This window comes from Struthio camelus, chromosome W, assembly GCF_040807025.1.
Source record: "Struthio camelus isolate bStrCam1 chromosome W, bStrCam1.hap1, whole genome shotgun sequence".
Classification (NCBI taxonomy): Eukaryota; Metazoa; Chordata; class Aves; order Struthioniformes; family Struthionidae; genus Struthio; species Struthio camelus.
Window position 1 is genome coordinate 69098091 of NC_090981.1, and position 19277 is coordinate 69117367.

Genomic DNA, 19277 nt, shown 5'->3' on the forward strand with positions numbered 1-19277 from the left:
TTGTTTAAAAAGATCTGCTATGTGAAAGAGAGTGATTAGAGTACCTATTCTTTTAACTTGCTACTGCAGGCTACATTGTTGCTTAGAGCCTAATCTATGCTGACCACTAAATCTAGCCACAGCCGCATGACCTAGTTCGGCTGAAGAGTAATTGTTCAGATAAATGAAATATTTCTACTCATTTTTTATGCAAGTCTGAGCCTTTCAGATTCACAGCAGATTAATGATGGAGGCGGGCGAACGCCACTTGTTTGTTTGTTTTCTTTTTTCATTTATATGTGTTCATTTTGTGCTCTCAGTGGTAATGGTTTTCCTTCCTGGAGTTTAAGGTTTTTAAACTTCTTTTTCATTATCTGTAAGTCGGTACTACTTTCACGTTTTTTTTCTCTAAATTTAGCAAGGACATAAGGTTATGCACCAAATAAACTGTTTGTTTTGCCCTCCAGATGAGTAATAATAAATACTTAATTTCACCAACCAAAACAATCTTTTCAGTATTCCTCTGGATGTTATTCCCCCATTGACGTTACTGTTTTTGACGCTTCCTCCTCTTTCAGTTTCTTTTTATCCCGTTGTTTTTCAGGTTGAGTTTTTAAAAATCTGGATTTAGTGCCATTTAATAAATTTGGAGTACTTGCTCAATTGTATACCTTCTGTTAATTTTGTAATATTGATGTGTAGACAAGGGTCCAGCCTATGCTCCAGATCCACAGTAAGGAAGACTTATCCTTTTTGTGTTGCGCTAGCACTGAGCAACGGAGTCAGCTTTGGTCTGCCCCCCCCGCCACGTTACACGTGCTGCACACGTTCCTGCAGACCTTTCTAAAGATGGAGCTATATGAAGCCATAGCTTGAAATTTTTTTTCTGGCCTGCCACATAGCCACAATTTGGAGAGGAAAAAAAAAAAGTATTAGTAAAATATATATATATGAGCAGATATAAATGGAACCAGTTTAACTTAAATGCTGAAAATTAATTATGGTTTGAGAAAGATTTTAACAGTGTTTAAAGCAAGATTTTAATGGGCTTAGCTGATTCCTAAGTGTTTCAGTTTATGTGACACATTCAAATGGAGGTGTCCGTAGTAACTTGTGAAAAGCGTTCATTACCTGTTGTTGAGCCCCACGTACATAGCCGTGACATGTTTGTGTGTGTATGTTTAGACGCACAAGTTTGCAATTTGTATGGGTATTACTGAGCCAATATAGCAACAGACTCCTTACCAATGTGAGCAGTAAATAAATACTTGTATTTGTGCTAAATTGACAGCTGGAGGGTGAGCCTACACATTAGTCTCTGGAGTCAAAGGATGACTAGCAAAAAGAGCTCTTTTTCTGAATTGGTATCTCATAAATAGCTTGAATTTCAAAAATATGTAATATAAAGCATAACTTTAACATTATTTGCTCTTCAGAATGTTAAAACTAGAGTGCAATGTAGGATGTATCCCAGGAAAAATTAGTGTGATGTAAAATTTTTACGGAACTGCAGTGTGGGGGAGAGTACGGCACAAGAGCTGGTGCTGAATAGCCTCTTATTTTTAATTTGCTGCTGTTTGCGTTATTTTAAAACAGATTTAATATAGTCCTTAGGCCTTTCAGATTATATATTCTCTTTTTTTTTTATATGCTTGATCAATCTTCCAGTAGTTCACAAATACAATTTAATTATTTGTATAGTTGTGCGAGGAAACCCAGAGCCTAGATGCAGTCCTAGATTCAGACTCAAATTTTTCAGCCTTTGGAGTTGGGCTCAGCAGTGCTGCCTCTTAGTCTTTGCAAACAGCATCACTTTCTGCTTCTTTGTTCCATCTCTATTGTCTCTGTAACGTAAATTTTAGAAGTAGGCTTAAGTATCAAAGGTAGTTTAGCTGATGGACTAAACAGCATATCAGTACAAATCATCAGAGGAGAGCTTAAGAAAGAGCTTCTCCTGGGCTTTGCAGCATGCATATTTGTGTGCAAAATACAGAGAGAGGATGACTTCTGGCCTTGTGAGGGTTTTATGAACTTTGCCACAGAGCGAATATGACACCTGATTTCTTTTTTTTTATTTTTATCTTTCTATTAAAATAAAAACTTAATACAAAGAAGTGGAAAATTTATCTTCAAGGAAACTAGGAAAGAAATATCCTTGGAGCTGTGTGTTAAGGCAGTACAGAAGAGGCTTTCCTTGCCCTGAGCAATCTACTCCAGCTGACCCAGCTCTGAGCAGGGAGGACGATCTCTGGAGGTCCCCTCCAGTTCCATGTCCTGCTTAAACACCTTCTTGCCAGCATGCTACCACGCATCCTAACTCTTTTTTTTTTTTTCCCCCTAATACTGACCTGTCAGAGTAGGCTATGCAGGTAGTAAATTTGCTTATCCTATTAATGGCATTTAAAATTTTAACTGAGTCCTTAGAGAAGGAGCTTGCATTTTTGCTTTTGTCTGTCTTTTAATTAGTGCAGACTGGTGTGCACTACCAGCACTAATTAGTGTGCTGGTAGTTTTGATTATGGGCCAGCAGAGGGGAGCAGAGATCTGCTTCCAGCATGTATCACTATTTTTCTTCCTATGTTAAATGACTTTTTTTTTTCCAAACGGAACGTATAGAGACTGTTCTTTAGTTTCCACAAAGATGTACGTTCAGACTTGGGTACTAGTATTCCCACTGAATCCAGTATAACTTTCTGCTCACGTAAACCTCAATGCTGCGCTTGTAGGCGCAGGTATCTCAGCTCTGATCAGGGTACTGCTGGCTGCTGAAGGCAGCACCGCTGTTACGGTACCCAGCACACGAAGGGCAAAAAAGAGAGCAACAGTGATTAACAGCTAAAATATTTGTGTTACATTGTTGCCTCTAATTTTACCATTGAGACCATTACCAGAGACCATTGTATAAAAAGGTGCCTACGTTACCTTCTCAGAAAATAACAACTAGATTTGTAATAAATAAGGAATATGTGAATAAATCAGTGCATTGTGGAACATAATTGGCAGTTATTATTTATTGACATTTAATTATTTCTATTCTGGTTCCCATTATTCATGATTTGCTTCTCATGACAAACTTATAACTCATAACTTCTTTGCTCTCAGAGTTGACCACAGGAAAAAAAGAACAGGATTTGGGTATGTGCTCTCGTGCTGACTCTGTTAGGCCCCTTGGCTGTTTGTGTAGCGGTCTGAACTAATCAGCACTGCAGCTTCTGTGAGAAATGTCAGAAAAGAAAGAGAAGATGATGGTCTCCATTCAGTTTTTCTTTCATAACCCTTGTGACCAAATGTGAAGTTTTCTTCCGGTAGAGTCTTGATTTCATTGCATAAGTGAAACGGATTTTAATGTGAGGAAAGACAGAAATTAAGAGTTATTTGATTCTTGTGGAGCAGTAGATGTTACTGAAAATTTTTTGCCAGGTCTGCGGTTCGTTGGTGGGGAGATGTTTTATATGTGTTGGGAATATGTCTCTGTGTGTGTATGCTTTTATTGTCTTGCTTGGTGGTGGTTTTTACGATATCAGTGCGCTAGAACAATGTAAAACGTTTAAAGAGCGCTATTCAGAGCTGCTGTTGGTGATGTTCTAGCTGAGAAAACCTCTCGTGAGGAGGTGTCACAGGAGACCTTCCTTTAAGGCAATAACTTATCGTTTCAGAGACACAAAATATGATTGGGAATTAAAAGAGAAAACCGGTCATTGCTGAATTCAGTGCCTGAAACTACAGCTGAGGCTGTGGAAACACCAAGGACCGTTCATTTTGTATTCATTGAGAATCATCCTTTAAAAATGAACAAGAACTAGTGAGTGCAGCAAGCCAACCAGTAATCAGCACTTGTTCTCTTCTACTGCAACACCGTACAATAAAATATACATGGATATTCATTCTAAGTAAGCAAAATATTAGCAGTTTTAAGTTAGCAGTTTGCAAATTAAAAAATAATGTATCAGTGTGGTGGAAAATTGAAGATTACGAAGTCGAAGCTAAAATAACGGGTTGCTTTAAATAAACTCGAACAAACTTTGTGCATATTATGTTTAGACAAAACTAAGAAGCCGTGTCTTAGCATCTGAAAAATGTGACTCTCTTTAGCTTATCCTTGAATTGCTCAGAGTACTCAGTAATACTCAGAATACTCAGAAACAAATAGTCTAATAGTGAGAAGTGAACCCAGAAGAAACTACGGTTGGCTCATCAGCTGCTCCTGACTGCAGGACAGTAACGTAACGTCTTCTGGAGAGATCTCTTTCCAAGCAGAAAGCTCATATATAAAAGTTGGGGAGGCCAGTTTTTCCTCTGAAGATCTCTGAAGATTTTTTTCATAAAAAAGGGATCTTATTAAAAATCAGGTATAAGAAGATGAGGTATCAGAGCCACAGAAGAAGCAGAGTGCTTTAAGGGCAAAAACCTTGGGAATTACAATAGCATGCTTACTGCTCAAACAGCACCGTACACTGCAGCGGTAATCGAACGGGATATGGCAGACGTTTTTTAAAGCTAACACCATTTTTAGAGTCTATATAGCTGTAATGGAAAAGGAATATATGTAAACTATGTATGCGTGTATATATATGTATAGGTAAATTCAGTTTTCAAACACCTGCTATGAAATCCTGTACAAAATTATTAAGCAGTCATAGGTTTAGAAATATGAGAGAGAAAGCTTGCATTGAGAGAGAAAGTCCTTGAGGGAGGGAAGAACTAGGCATACATATCCAGTTTTCCAAGTAAAAGACATTAGGTGGAATATACAAGTGTTTCTATGATTCATACTGATAAATACATTTATTAGTGTTCTGGAAGCAGAATGAAAATGGCTGCATAATTTGTATATAATATATAGTTTATCAGTTACTTGAGTATTTTTGTATATATATATTTTTATTTATATATATATATGCAAACACTTAGTGTGTATGTATTTTCATATATAGACAGTGTATTTATAAAAACTTCAAACATTGTTAATTTCCACATTCCTAATGTGCCGTTAAATTTGCATTTGTGGTTTAAAAAAGACAGTAGAGAGTGGAAATAATAGGGACACTTAAGAGAATACCAAACTGAAAGAGCTGATACTAAAATTAAGGCTGAGTTATAGATGAGACGAGAGGTAGGAGCCTTGGCTACATTGCTTTTTCAGTTCTCCTTATATCCGAATGTGAAATATTTAGTGCTTTTTAAGCTTAATAAAAACAAAATATTGGAATTTTTTTTGTACTTAGGGTATAACTTATCTGTTAGAATTCATGTTCTGTGTAACAAATGTGACGTTCCCTCTTATGTAGAGAGCTGTGTTTGTCTGAAACTCCTGTAAGTGAGATTTTCAATTTTAGGGATGTCATATTTGATCACGAGTTTCTTATTCCTGACATCTAGAAAGAATCTTGTAAAATTCTTCACTAACAATTTCATAACATGGTTTACACCTATGTGAGTTTTCAGAGCTTCCTCAGTTTATGACTTAGCTTCATGAAAAGTATTAAGAAAGTAATCCAATTAAAATTTCAAAATATCTTCTTTTTTTTTTTTTTTTTTTAAATTACAGGGAAATTTACCTAAATATTCACACAACTCCCTGATGGTTCAAGCTATAAAGACCAACCTAACAGATCCGGATATACATGTGCTCTTCTTTGATGTAGAAGCACTGATTATTCAGCTACTGACGGAAGAAGCCTCTAGGCCTAATACTGCACTTATTTCCCCAGAGAACTTACAGAAAGCATCTGGCAGTTCTGACAAAGGAGGCTCTTTTCTGACTGGCAAACGAGCCGCAGTTCTCTTCCAGCAGGTCAAGGAAACAATCAAAGAGAATATAAAAGAACATCTCCTCGATGATGAAGATGAGGATGAAGAGTCAATAAGACAGAGGAGAGAAGACGGTGACCCAGAATATCGCTCTAGCAAATCTAAACCATTAACCTTGTTAGAATATAATCTAACCATGGATACAGCAAAGCTTTTTATGTCTTGTCTTCATGCCTGGGGCTTGAATTCTGTTCTAGATGAGCTTTGCCTTAATCGTCTTGGGATGCTTAAGCCACACTGTTCTGTGTCCTTTGGCCTGCTGTCTAGAGGAGGCCACATGTCTCTCATGCTTCCTGGTTATAATCAGTCTATAGGTAAACCGCCGTATGATAGTATGGAATTAGGAAGAAAAATGTCCATTACCGAAGGACTAGGAAAGGGGACATACGGTGTATCACGTGCTGTCACCACTCAGCATCTCCTGTCTATTATTTCATTGGCAAACACATTGATGAGTATGACTAATGCCACTTTTATTGGAGACCATATGAAGAAAGGTCCAACAAGGTATAGAAAAATACTCCTTTTGTTTAACTTGTGATAACTTTCTTTCAGAGTCTGTATTTTAATACAGATTTTAATTTGTTTAATTTTACTCTTGGATTTGCTGTATTAAATGGCTGTGATAAGCTTTGGTACCTAGAGGAACAGCATGTATTTCTTCTTTCTTCAGTATATTATTTTTCATGCTAAGATAGCTTTATTGCTTTTAATGGACTTATGTAATTTAAAATATTATTATAATATAGAGTTATTATAATTTGTCCTGATAGGGATGAGAGGCCATTTTTGTCCTTTATTTTGAATGCTTATTGTTTTTAAAGAGTTTTTATAACTAGTAGATCAAATTCTGAATCAATCAAAACATATAGCTATGCTTTTCATTGTATTTCATCAAAGAATAAGTTTACCTAGGAATTGTAACTGAGGTCTATTTTTGATGTTAAACTGACTTTTGTTACAGGGTTGCCTTTCAAACTTTGTTTAGCTACAATATCTTTAGCAAATAATCTTTTTTTTTTCCCCCTCCCCCATCCCCTTTCTTCTCCCCCTTCGCACATGCTTCATGTTTAGGCCTCCTAGGCCAGGCACTCCTGAGATGTCAAAAGTGAAGGCACCTCCTTCAATTTCAAGTCATGCAGCTCAAGGACAAATTAAGCAAGGTAAAAATTGCCTTCTGTAAAACAATTTGATATCTCATTCCAGCTCTTGGCATTGAAGTTGTCAACTATCAAGTGATTAAAAAAAATATCGCTAGCTTCTACAATGAGGGAGAAAAAAGTAGTGTGATATGCTAGGCAAAAATTTTAATGACTAAGACCTTTTTAAAAATCTATATAAGGTGGTGATACCGTCATGGAGTGATTCTCTGACATTGAATTTTTGCATATTTTAAGTGCTCCCAAGCATTCTGCTGTTGAGGATCAGGTGACAGTCAAGCATCTAAAGTCCACAGACTGGCCAACTACAAACATGCTTATAATATATCTAAACTAAAGGTTAAAGATAAACACACGTAAGTAATATATACATGTTACCTCTCCCTTTTAAGAAGGATGAAGACAAATGTTTGTTTTAACACTAATTCTACCTCTGCTACTACTTTCGTCAATTGCAATTATGAAAGATGGCAAGGGGTGATAGTTTAGGCTCCTTTAATAGTCTTTTCTAGTCTATATCTTTTCTTTCATAAGTACAATGATTAAGTATACATATATAAAACAATATGTGATGTAAGAGAAAGATGTGCACAAGATTAGACCTGCGTTTTCTACTGGAGCAGAGTGGAGTGGTAAATAGAGCTTCCTCTGGATGCCAGAAGCCCCAAAGAAATATCATCTTCCCGTGAACGAAGAGACAAAAGAGGAAGTGGCCCCTTCTGTGCTTTCTCTAAATTAGGTAGCTGCTGTTTGATGGGACAAATGAACTAATTCTCTTAAAGTAAGCGTAAAATACCATGATGTGGCCAATTTTTACTTGAGCACAAAAGTAAGGAGCGAATGAACTGTTAGCGAGAGAACCAAAGTGGGGATGGTGTGGTAAGGTAGTATACCTGCGGGGCTGGTAGACAGCAATTGCAGTGTTTGCCCGTAACGGGGATAACGGGTAAATAAAACCTAGTGATTCCATTACTGTTAACTGCAACTGGCATTTTCAAACAATTACCAACAGGAGAGCAGTTGAAAGTTTTAACAATTTGGGGAGAACGTATAAGCATGAGCTTTTAAGCCAGTAGATGAAACTGATTGCAGACTTACGCTTTGCTATGAGGACCACTTCACTGTATGATAAAACAAAGAGAAAAGGTATATACAACATTAATCTTCTTACAAAATTGATTTTTTTGAAAATTTTTTTGATGCGAATCCAGCTCTGTGCATATGCTATAGGTCAGAATAGTAGGTTGTTTGTTTTTTTTTCTGTAATGTGTTTCGTAATATATAAAGAAAATATCCTTTCAGATTCGTTTCAAGTTTTCTTAATCATATTTGTTTTTTATTAAGTCTTAACCGTTATGGTTAACTGTTAAAACTTTGTCTTTTCAAGCTATTTGAATAAGGAGAAATTTACAGTTGATAAAATAATTGCACTTTTTAATTCTTAATTACAGAGTAGAAGTGATTTTTCCTTGTGGTATTTTTAGTGAATATTTATCCTTCATGTATATCTTTAAATACATCTTTAAGCTGTGGAACTGCTCTTAGATTAGAAAGGTAGTAAGCACAACAGGTACCTCATACATCAGTTGTATGATTACTTTCTTCACTCACATGTGAAGAAGAGGGATATTTATATCTTGGAGGAGGAAACTTGCCAGTCAGCAATATTTGTGCATATTCATTATTTTGCTAAATATTAATTTACTGTGACGTTCAGTTAAAAAGGGAAACTCATTTTCAGGAGTGGCACACTTCAAGTTTCCTTCTCCTGATCAGGGATGCTACATAATAGAGAAGTAGTGGGCAATAGCAAAAAGCAGAAATGTGTTTCCCCCCCCCCCCCCCCCCCCCAAAAAAAAAAAAATGAGGAAGAGCAGTTGTCTTTAACGTGTAAAAGGTATTTTGTTGTGTTATTTTACAAGCATTTATTTTTTATTTTGAAAGAGAAGTGTGTGCGAGGTCAAGATTTCCCAAAAATCACGTCTGCACAGCAAATTCAATGTTAAAATGTATTTCTCACAGGTAGGGTTTATGTCCCTCTGTAGTTCCGTTATGATTATCCTTTCCAGAATGAAAACTATATCATTTTTCTTTGAAATAGGTTTGCTAATTACGATGATGGATACATTTCCATTTGGTAACAAAAATATATAAAACTGCTTGGGAAAAGAATTGATAAAAATGAGATTGTGTGCTGTTGAAAGTACAGAAAAATACCATAGTTTCTAAACGGTCTTTTTTTCCTACTTTTGGTGGCATGAGGTACGCAGTCTTGGAAGAAGATGGTTTTGTTTTCTGAGGGTACACTTGGATCTTGAGTTTTTTTAGTATCCAATGTGCACATCCCTTTATGTGCTATATGTAGCATCTTGCTTCTCATAGATTTCAGAAATCAATTAGTGCAGCTACAATTAATGCCTATTATGACATGCTTGATCTCCATCTATTTGACCTGTATTTGTCCTGAGATCACTAGAGCCCAGTGTTACTCAGCTTTTGGGCCAGCTGCTTCTGTAATAGTGGTTGATACAATTAATGACACTTGAAGGGAGCTGACAATTAAAAAAAGAAGAAGAAGAAAAGAAAAAAAAAAAAAAAGAGAAAGAAAAACTTTAAAAAAAAGACTTCACTTATTTACAAAGAATTAATCTTTTTTCATAAATTAAATAGCTGTTTTTCACATCTACTGAAACTAATTTTTGTTGTCACAATGTGATTTCTGCTAGTCATCCTGTCACTGTACACGTGCCATCATGATGCATTCATGTGGAAAGTACGGAAAAAAGTAGTTTTGATGCAGATGTCCTACGGTGACAAAAGAAGTTCACTGCATGAAAAGCAAACATACTATTCAGAAGACAATGCCTAATCTGCTCAGGAGCTTGAACCCATTGTTGTTCCGCAAGGGAATAAAAGAGGAGGATTAATTTGAAGATGCTTGTGCATGACGTGATAATTTCTCTATAGACAGGAAGTGTCAGATCGTGACCTGTAAATCTTAACGTTGACCTCGGGTTGTAGCATGCGTATGCCATAAGGTCTGCACATCTTTTCATGTGATAATTTCAAGTCATGAAGCATTAGTGAAGTACAGTGTTTAGAACCGCTTTTAAAATGCGTTTGCGCCAAGAAATTATGCAGTTTACGAAGTAAATGCCATAACTTCTGCCTCGAATAACACTCGTGAACTGTGCTCTTTTATAGCTGCTTGTCTACTGTGTGTTTTATATGTTTATGTTGTATATTCTTAGTCCTTTCTTTGATTTAGGTTTAAAATTATTTGAATATTGAGATACGTTTGAACAGTATTATATTAAAACTAACGATCAGTAATACCTTCTATACCGTTTCAGAGTAATAGAAATGAACTGGTTGTTCAGTTCTAGGCTGTGTAGTGAGTAGTGCAAACTGAAAATCTGTCTAGATACTGGAAAAACTTAAAAATAAAAATTGGAACTTGTATTTTTTCTATTCATGGTGAAGTGTTGCAAAATGAATCCACGCTCTTTAAAAACCGTATTTGTAATCTTTTTATTTATAGGTACTTTCTCTTTTCAAAACATGCAAATTTATGTTAGTATATCTATGTTTTTCTGCAGTTGCATGTCTTTCTCTCACTGACATTGCACTTCTTGTAAAACCTAAAATTTTTTTTAGTTTAATATTATCATAGTTTCCTCCAATTTTTGTTTTTCATTCTTCAGTAATACTAATCTATTTTTCAGACGTTGCTATCCTCACTTTCCTATTTTTTTTCTCTTTATTTCTTCTTTTTTCCTCTGCAAGTTGCTCCTGCTGTTTCTTCTAGCACTGAAGCTGGTCACTCTGGCTCTGACACTGCTCCTACTTTACATACCTGTTTCTTAGTAAACGAAGGTATTCTTTCCTCATTTTCTATCTATTTATCTCTTACTTTCAACTAATGTCCCTTATCATTGTTATGACAGTACTTTAATCTATATAGGTATTTGTCATTACAAGAAACAGAGGCAAAGAGTTTATTTTTGTATACTTTGCCATTAATGCTGGTAAAGGGTGAGTAGATCTGGTTTGTGTGTCTTGGACTTTGTGGAAAGTCACTTCATGAACATTGTTTTAGAGATTACGTTTCAGAACTTGTTTGGTCCTGCTGATTTTTTTTTTTAACAAATACTCTCAATCTTTTCAAGTAGGGAAAATATAAATCTTTAGGTTGACAAATTTAAGAACAAGAAAAAGCTTGTTCTTCTAGAAGGCTCCTTCTAGAAGAATGCTGTATCAACTGCTCCCTTAAATAGGAAATAGCGCTGTGCTTTTTTGGATGCCTCTATCTACAAACGTGGTAATATATGAATGAAAGAAGTTGTAATGTATTTAGTTTTGTGTTCTCTCTGTGTGCCGTTTCCTTTGCTTCCGTTGTGGATATAGCTTCTGTTTCTTGGTAGGAAGGTTCAAATCAAACTAGAGTCTGGAGTACCTTCTAGTGTGAGCAAGTGTTTCCACTGCCGTAATGAACGAGCACCATCGTTTTGCAGTCTCCATTGCAAACGGAAAGACTAAAAATATAATGGTCCTTTTAAAAAGAAACAAAATTGTTTTCATGTCATTTAAATTCTTTTTCTGGCGCTTATGAAAACTTAAAGCGCTTGGATTTAAGCTACTTGGGTTTTGTGGTTGGGGGTGAACCCCCTCCCCCCAAATATTTATCAACTTTATAAAGAACATTTTTCTGCCAAAAAGATTGGCGTGTAAGTGTACACACACGCACGCATGCACACCCCTTCTAGCTCTGTTGGTAAGTTGCTTTTAGTATCTATTCTGATAACTTTTGAACATAAAATTTTACGCAGGTTTTTGTCGTGATAATTCATATACTTAGTTTTCTGTAACTAGATTATATCACACTTGCAAATAGGACATTGAATGTCATAAATTATTGTTTGAACAGATCATCTAAATTAATCTTGAACTGAGGGCACTGGCTTATGCTTTTGAAAATATTAGCTGTAGTACTTCTTTTGGGAACTCTTTCTGTATTTACTAATTATGCTGAGCATATTCATAAGGCTGCAACTTCAAAGTCCAAGTATGAGGCTGAATGTTGTTACTTTTGGAAGGCCTCCTTGAGAGGGGGTGGGAAACGAGGGATGTTTGCGTTAAATCAGGACTGATTTGAGACAACCTTCTGCTGGTATCTCTCTTGGACGTTGCATGTGTCTAAGAGATCTGACCAGGTATTTCCCTTGAAGCGCTCATTCAGTTCCTGTGCCTGAAACAGGAAGATCACACACTGTAAAACCTGATCTGAAGCTGATTGGAATCAGTAAAAAGACACGTATTGTCTCTAGAGCTTGGGCGTCCAGCCCATGGCAGGGGTGAACCCTGCGTTCCCATGGCAGAGGAAAAGAATCCTGTTTTGTTTAAGAAAATAGCTGTAGTGGTTTTTTTTTTTTTTTTTCTTGCCCTCCTTCTCCCTCAGTGGCCAGTGTAAATTTCTTTGATGGTATTTTAAAATTGCTTCAGTGCCTCTTATGTTTATCTTCTTGTTACGATGTATTTTAACAGGGTGGAGCCAGCTCGCTGCTATGCACTGTGTTATGCTCCCTGACCTGTTAGGACTGGACAAATTTAGACCTCCTCTTCTGGAGATGCTAGCTCGCAGGTGGCAGGATCGATGCTTGGAGGTGATTTCAGTAGTAATTTTGTACTCTTTTTTTCCCTGCTTATGGTTAATGCTGTGTTTAAAAGGTGCAAAATAGTGTGTTTTCAGATCTCAGTCTACCTTTTTAAATGTTAAATTCTTTGGTTTAATCTGGTACATTACATTTCAGCGAGGTACCATACCTGAGGAACTCTTACTGCGTGAGGGTGGCCAAACTTTAGAGTAGGTTGTCCAGAGAGGTGATGGAGTCTCCATCACTGGATATGCTCAAAACTGGACTGGACACAGCCCTGATAAAACCTGCTCTGGTTGACCCTGCTTTGTGAAGGGGACTTTGACTTAGGTGGTCTCCAGAGGTCCCTTCTAACCTAGGTGATTCTGTAATAATAGTGTATGTCTGTGATTTATCTAATTGGCCACTGGATGTCATCCTTGTTCTACTACAACAACTGTGAATACTGTTATTTGACGCTAGAAAAGCTAATTTCCCCAATTCTTGGAATTTTATTTTGTTGTATTCTATTTGGAGGTGCAGGGAGGAAGGAGTAGAAGGGGAAGAAGAAGCAAAATCAAAATATGTGATTGTCTGTTTTGTTACTTTCTTGATTTTAGTCTATTGATGCAAATAGAATGTACTTTTTTTAAACTGATGCTGTTGTCTTTTATGAATCCACTTTTCTGTAGACTAGAGAATGCTACTTTGTTTCTGACACAGGTTTCTATAGTTATTACTTATTTCGCATACGGTAGGTTAATTTTTTCAGTTTTTGTGTCAAAATGTTGGAAGTGTAATCATGTCTGCAGATTTTCTTACTTTCAGTGTGACATGTAGTAAGCAGAAATGTTGCTGTTCATATTTAAAAAGAAAATTATTGGATTAAAAATTTTCAAGAGTCCATCAAGAATCTCATTGGGATCAAAAAAAAATTCCAGACTGCTGAGTTGCTGCTTTTTTTTTTTTTTTTTTTTGGAGTGCATGTATAGTAGTTAGTAAATGGTTTGTCACCCAACTATTTGATAAATGACTAGTTGGCCTTAACACTACACCTATGCTGCTATGGCAAAAATTTTGTTGATTGTGCAGCTTTCAACGTAAGAAAGGAGTAACAGAGCTGGATTGTAGACCGTAGGTCTTCTGCAGTTCTGTAACTTCATTGGAAATGCTTTTTTGCTTCCTGATTGCCTGTTACAGAATTATCTTTTGCTAGATAGTGTGTACAGTGAGATGACCTCCTGAGAGCGTAATTACTTTGAAACTAATGAAAATTTGTAAGCAATGGAAGTCTAGTTACTGGCAGGATATTATATTTTTATCACGGAGCAGTTGAGGTTGGAAGGGATTTTTGGAGAGAGGGTTTTGAACATCTCCAAGGGTGGAGTCTCTACAGCTTCTCTGGGACGCCTTTTCCAGTGTTCAACCTCCCTTGCAGTAAAAAAGTGTTTCCTTATGCTCAGATGGAATTTCCTCTGTTTCAATTTGTACTGAGTGCTTCTTGTCCATGTTTTCTCTCTGTCCACAGTTTTCTGTTTGACTTTGGTCAAGTGACTTGACTTCTTTGTGTGCTAAATCCTTTAGGATACATCTAATATGTGTATTTATAAATGTTACAGAACCTTCAGGTAGAATAAGTGTCTTGTACTATTTGTCCTGTATTGTTTGTCAATGTTTTGTATTTCTTGGTGTAAAAAGCAAAGTTCCTGTAAACTTTGGAAAACCTTTATATATATATATTTTTTCTTCTTTCATTGCTAACTCTTCCACATGAAAAATTATTTTTAAGTGACTTTTGTCTTGTTACTGCATTCCAGCATTCTTGACGTTTGGAAAAATTACTTGAGCATTATTTATCTTTGTTAATTTTGGAAATATCGTAGAAAAGGATGATCACAAGAAATGGCTTCTAGAAAACTAAATTTTGGTATTCTTTCAGTAGATCAGAGCTGCTCTTTTTTGAAAGGCGATAGCTAATTTTACTTATGTGGATCGAACATTACACTATGTAAGCATAAGGTTCAGTTGTGAGCCATGTTATTTCCGAGAGCAAGCAACTTATATTACCGTTCACCTTACGGCAAGGGGAAGAAGCCTGTGTCGGTCTTGCTTTCTGCTTTGAGAAGGGCAAGCGAAGAGAAGCCAGGAAAGGGTAGAGCACCGGTTTGGTTTGTGCAGTGCTCTCATGCAAGGGGACCGAGTTGTGAAGTTCATCCTCTAGTTTTCTCATGGGGCAGCACATCTATGCTCTGTAGTCATGATAGTTTGGGCATGTCATGTTGCTTTTTATTGTGCTTCTGTATTTGAAGTGGGGAGTGTTGGGGAAAAATAATCAAAAAGCTTAGCTCATGTTTCTATATAAGTTTTCTAAGTGCTACTTTTTCTTGTTTTTAAATTATACTTAAAACATGTTAATAAATAAGATTTGAGATTGTATGACATTCTGGTTGGCCTTATAGGTAAGAGAAGCTGCCCAGGCGTTACTGTTAGCAGAACTGAGAAGAATCGAACAGGCAGGTCGGAAAGAAACAATTGATGCATGGGCTCCGTATTTACCACAATATATTGACAGTGTTATATCACGTAAGTAATTCTGTGTTTAATCTGAAAATAATTTTGTTGCTAGATAAGGGAAAAAAGAGCTTCATAAGCAATAACATAAGCAGCACTACAAACCTAAGGGAAAAATGCTTTGTAATACTTGGGTTTTTATATAAAAGTTTCTTGAAATTTTAAAAGCAATTTCACAACCATGGAATCTTTTAAGATCATTAATTTTAATTAGGTAAATAAAATATTTCAGTACATGTCTTTTGGAATGAAGTGTCATTTGTGAACGCTATCCCTGCCAGGTAAGGGCTAGCCTTGTAGTTCGAAGAAACCTAGTGTAAAAAGGCTTTTCTAAGGGATTGATAAAATGGTGAGGCTCTACTGGTAAAAGGCAGAAGTCCTTTTTCATAGAATGTATAATTAAGTTATAGAAATTGTTATAATGTTATCCTTTGACCAAAAGGCAGTAATGAAGGTTAATAGGATATGTCTGTCAGTGCCTGTTAAACACTTGATGTCACTCCTGGCCAGTGAGTATTCAAAAACAGTGGTTACCGAGTGCTGCAAGGAGATATTGGGCAAAGATGGTAGCATAGTTCATTGAGGATTCATGAGGCGTTAATTTACGGTGACATTTGATTAGATGAGCACAAGATTACGGTACTTCCCTTTCTATTGAAAAGTAGAGCATATTCTCTTCTTTCTCTCAGCAAATTAATAAAAGTTTAAAATTAGAAGTTGCTGGGCTTTAGGGCATTAGAAGCTTGACCTGGTTTTACAGAGAGCAAAGACAACGCAGGAGCAGCAAAGAAAATCTCTCTTGCAGTGTTACACTAAGAAGTCTTAACCTGTACCAGAAGTACGTGTAGGGATAAGAATTGTTCCCTTTTTCATTTGTCTCATAATCTAGAAAACACATACATCAGTAAGTCATTTCATACAGGCCTCTGTGTAATTTTTTAAACTTAAAAATACTGCTACAAATACACTTCTTTAACAATATTTCTATGCTTTAATTTGATTATAAAATAAAGTACTGTTTTCCTTAACAGTTGTTCTGTAATTTTTTCCTGTCATCTTTTTTCTCTTTTATTAGGTGAAGGGTGGTATTTGAAGAAGTCAAATGATATAAACTAATACACGTTTTAAAAAAAATTCTTAAAGCAATAAGGTGAAACAAAGTTGTCGTTTTGCTCAATTATGAGTCTGACTGGAGTGATCTTAAATATTGTCTTGTCCTTTTCAATAAAATGCTATCCATTAAAATCTTCCAATTGAAGATGAAATAATACAGGGATTTCTTTTTAATATTTTTCCTGAAGGCTTTGAAAGTTATTTAGATTTCTAAATGCCTGGCCGTGTTGAAGCAGGTGGGTCATGGACAAAGAAGGGTTTTAACTGAATTTGACGTGACTCGGAGCAATAGTCTTTTGTGTAATTTTAACTATTACACACAAAGATAGGTATGCCAAAAAATTATGCTCCTGACTGTAATTTTGTATGTATATTTTGCAGTAATAATCAGGGATATGCAGTTTAATAATCCTTTTCTTCTCCAAATCTGTTAAACAGTTACTGACCATGGTTTCATCTGTTGTAATTTTTTCCAAACCAGCTATTTTCATTTTATTCATTGCTATTTAAGCAGATGTTTTACAGGCTCTTAAGAATACGTTCTGGGAAGACCTATCAGGATTGTAACGTTCGATTATCCATCTAGAAACTTGCCTTTATATGATAATATCCAAAAATGTCTGCCACTTACAAGTTTTTACTGATTTGTTATATTTTCATTAATGAGAGTATTTGCTTTCTAATGAGAATAATAGACGTGCATTTTTCTGAAAATGAGCCTTCTTCCAGGGAAGAATGTAGTTGTGTACAGAGAAAGATCTCTATTAGGTACCAATAGATTTTTGAGACATGTAATAATTTTATCAAATCTAAATTCAATGTATATGTTACTGAGAACACAGTATTTTCAAGTGGTGTTAAGAATTTGTTGTTAAGACTAAGGTGTTGTTAATTACAGCCTTTAGGCATGTAGCATTTGCCTGGTTACTGGGATGTTACACAGTTAGACATGCCCTCAAGCAGTGAATAGTAAGTGATAGCACGTTGTAGATAGATGCAGAAGAGCCTTGATTCATACTGATAGATATTTGTGACATTCTTTATTCTTGGATTTATTTTTTAATTGATCCTTCTATGAGGTCAGTTACACTCCATTCGTAGAATACAGCTATGGTTGCCCTATAGTTGCTCCTGTAGCAACTACTGATGATTACTAATTTCTTTTCTCTACGGTGATAGTGAATGACCTTGTTGGGTGCAAGGTTATGGATACGATCGTGTTGGTGAAGTTTACGTGAACTGCTCTGTAATGCCTGCTTGCTTCAGCCCAGTGGACTGTTTCCAAAAAAAGAACTTGTTTTTAATGATACTTGAAAACAGCTGTTAGTTTGTATTAATTCCAATCATTTGGTATTTCTAGTACTTCTAGTTACTTAAATCCTTACATCTGAAAGTTTTATAGAAGAGTATTAGGCTCGGTTTGACACGTGCATCTTCTGGAAGCATGTTATTTTGTTCAGTCTCTTAAAGCTTGCTTTTGTGCTCAGGTTGCAAGTATGCAATGCATTTTTGTGACAATAGCCAGGGACCACTTTAAGGAAAATATACGATATTTTGTAAGAAAGCTTGCATACAGCTGTATTTTGGCCTTTAAATTAGTTATTGGCAGATCAAAGAATAGCGTTTATTTTAACACTAAATTAGGACATCCTGATCTGATCAGAACAGACAAGAGAATTTTAAAACACAGGAGGAAAATATAAAATAGAAAAAGCAGCAGAGCATGGTTGAATGGATAACTGGAAAATAAGTGAAATTGTGAAAGTCCTAATATTGAAAAATTTTTAAACAGATCGTGACTGGCGAATCAAACATTCCCCCCCCCCCCCCCCCAATTAAGAGAGTTGAAAACCATGTGAATTGAGGTTACTTCTACAGTGGGTGTCCCCTCAATGAGTTTATGGTTCTCCTGAATGACAAGGCTGAGAGGGCAGTTAATACTACTACTGCCTGTATCAACGTATACACAGATGTTGACACCCTGAGAAAAAAGGTAATTATGCTATCAGAAAGGAGAAACAAAATAATTAAGAAACAAGGAAGTTTGCTTTTGTGGGTAGTAGAGTAAAACATACGGAGGTTTCCTGTGTTGTATTGTAAGACATAATAAACAGTGACATATTTTTTAAAAATTTGGGGAGGAACTGAAAGGTATAAAAATTATTTGTGAAGACCGAAATGGACACAGTTTCAATCATGGTCTTTGGAAGAGTATCATTTTATGATTAGAAAGGCATGGAGGAGGATTATGGTAGATCAAGAAATATTATTTGAGTCTCTTCACCACTTCTCCCTATTTTGCCTCTTGACAGAGGGGCATAAAATACTATCAGCATATTTTTGTGTTCAGCACATTTTATTACTCCACAATAGTTTTATAAAAATTATATTAAAAAAAATCCTTCTGCACTAGCAGGTTCATTTTAATTAAAACTAGTGGTAATCATTAATAGAAGTCTGTTGCTAGTATGAGATACTTTGTAGTATGTTATGTTTGACTCTTAAATGAATCAAGTATGTGGTACGAGGAAGCAGAGTTGAAATCTCTCACCATTTGTATATTCTGTACACAGATCCAATGGCAGTTTTGGGACATGACCTTGCCCGTAAAGATCAAGTTAACTGGCACATCTCCCGGCTTTTTGATAACGTGTGTTCAAGGAACTTGCAAGACATTCAAACTTAAAAGATTATCAAAAGATAATCCCGTGTTAGTGATGCAAGAGAGAGTATTGTGAACAAAAGAAATACAAATTTTAGAACTTGTGTTTGATTAATGCTTCCAGTTAGTGCAATCATAAAATGATTAGCCAGATTTTATTCCCATGACTTGTTTTCCCATTTTGAGGGAAATAGGGAAATATTAGCTGATGCCACATCATAGAACATATTGAATGTGGCAGCTTAGGAAATATTTCATTCAAATCAATTTTTCTTTAATTCAAAACTTTTCTCAATATATTTCTCAGCACATAGTGAAACAATAATTAAGGCTTCATACTTAGTAAAG

At 35.8% G+C, this 19277-nt stretch overlaps 1 protein-coding gene across 3 annotated transcripts in view; it reads left to right on the forward strand.

Annotated features, from left to right (window-relative positions):
* The window catches only part of LOC104138517 (WD repeat-containing protein 7), a 177384-nt gene that overhangs the window by 33801 nt on the left and 124306 nt on the right, over positions 1–19277 (forward strand). For 2 of the 3 annotated variants that reach the window (XM_068925161.1, XM_068925163.1), the window contains 5 exons: positions 5528–6297; positions 6865–6953; positions 10737–10826; positions 12495–12613; positions 15043–15166. In XM_068925161.1, coding sequence (XP_068781262.1) covers positions 5528–6297; positions 6865–6953; positions 10737–10826; positions 12495–12613; positions 15043–15166 — 1192 coding nt within the window. The remainder of the gene's footprint in view (positions 1–5527; positions 6298–6864; positions 6954–10736; positions 10827–12494; positions 12614–15042; positions 15167–19277) is intronic. The other variant, XM_068925162.1, reaches the window with a different exon arrangement.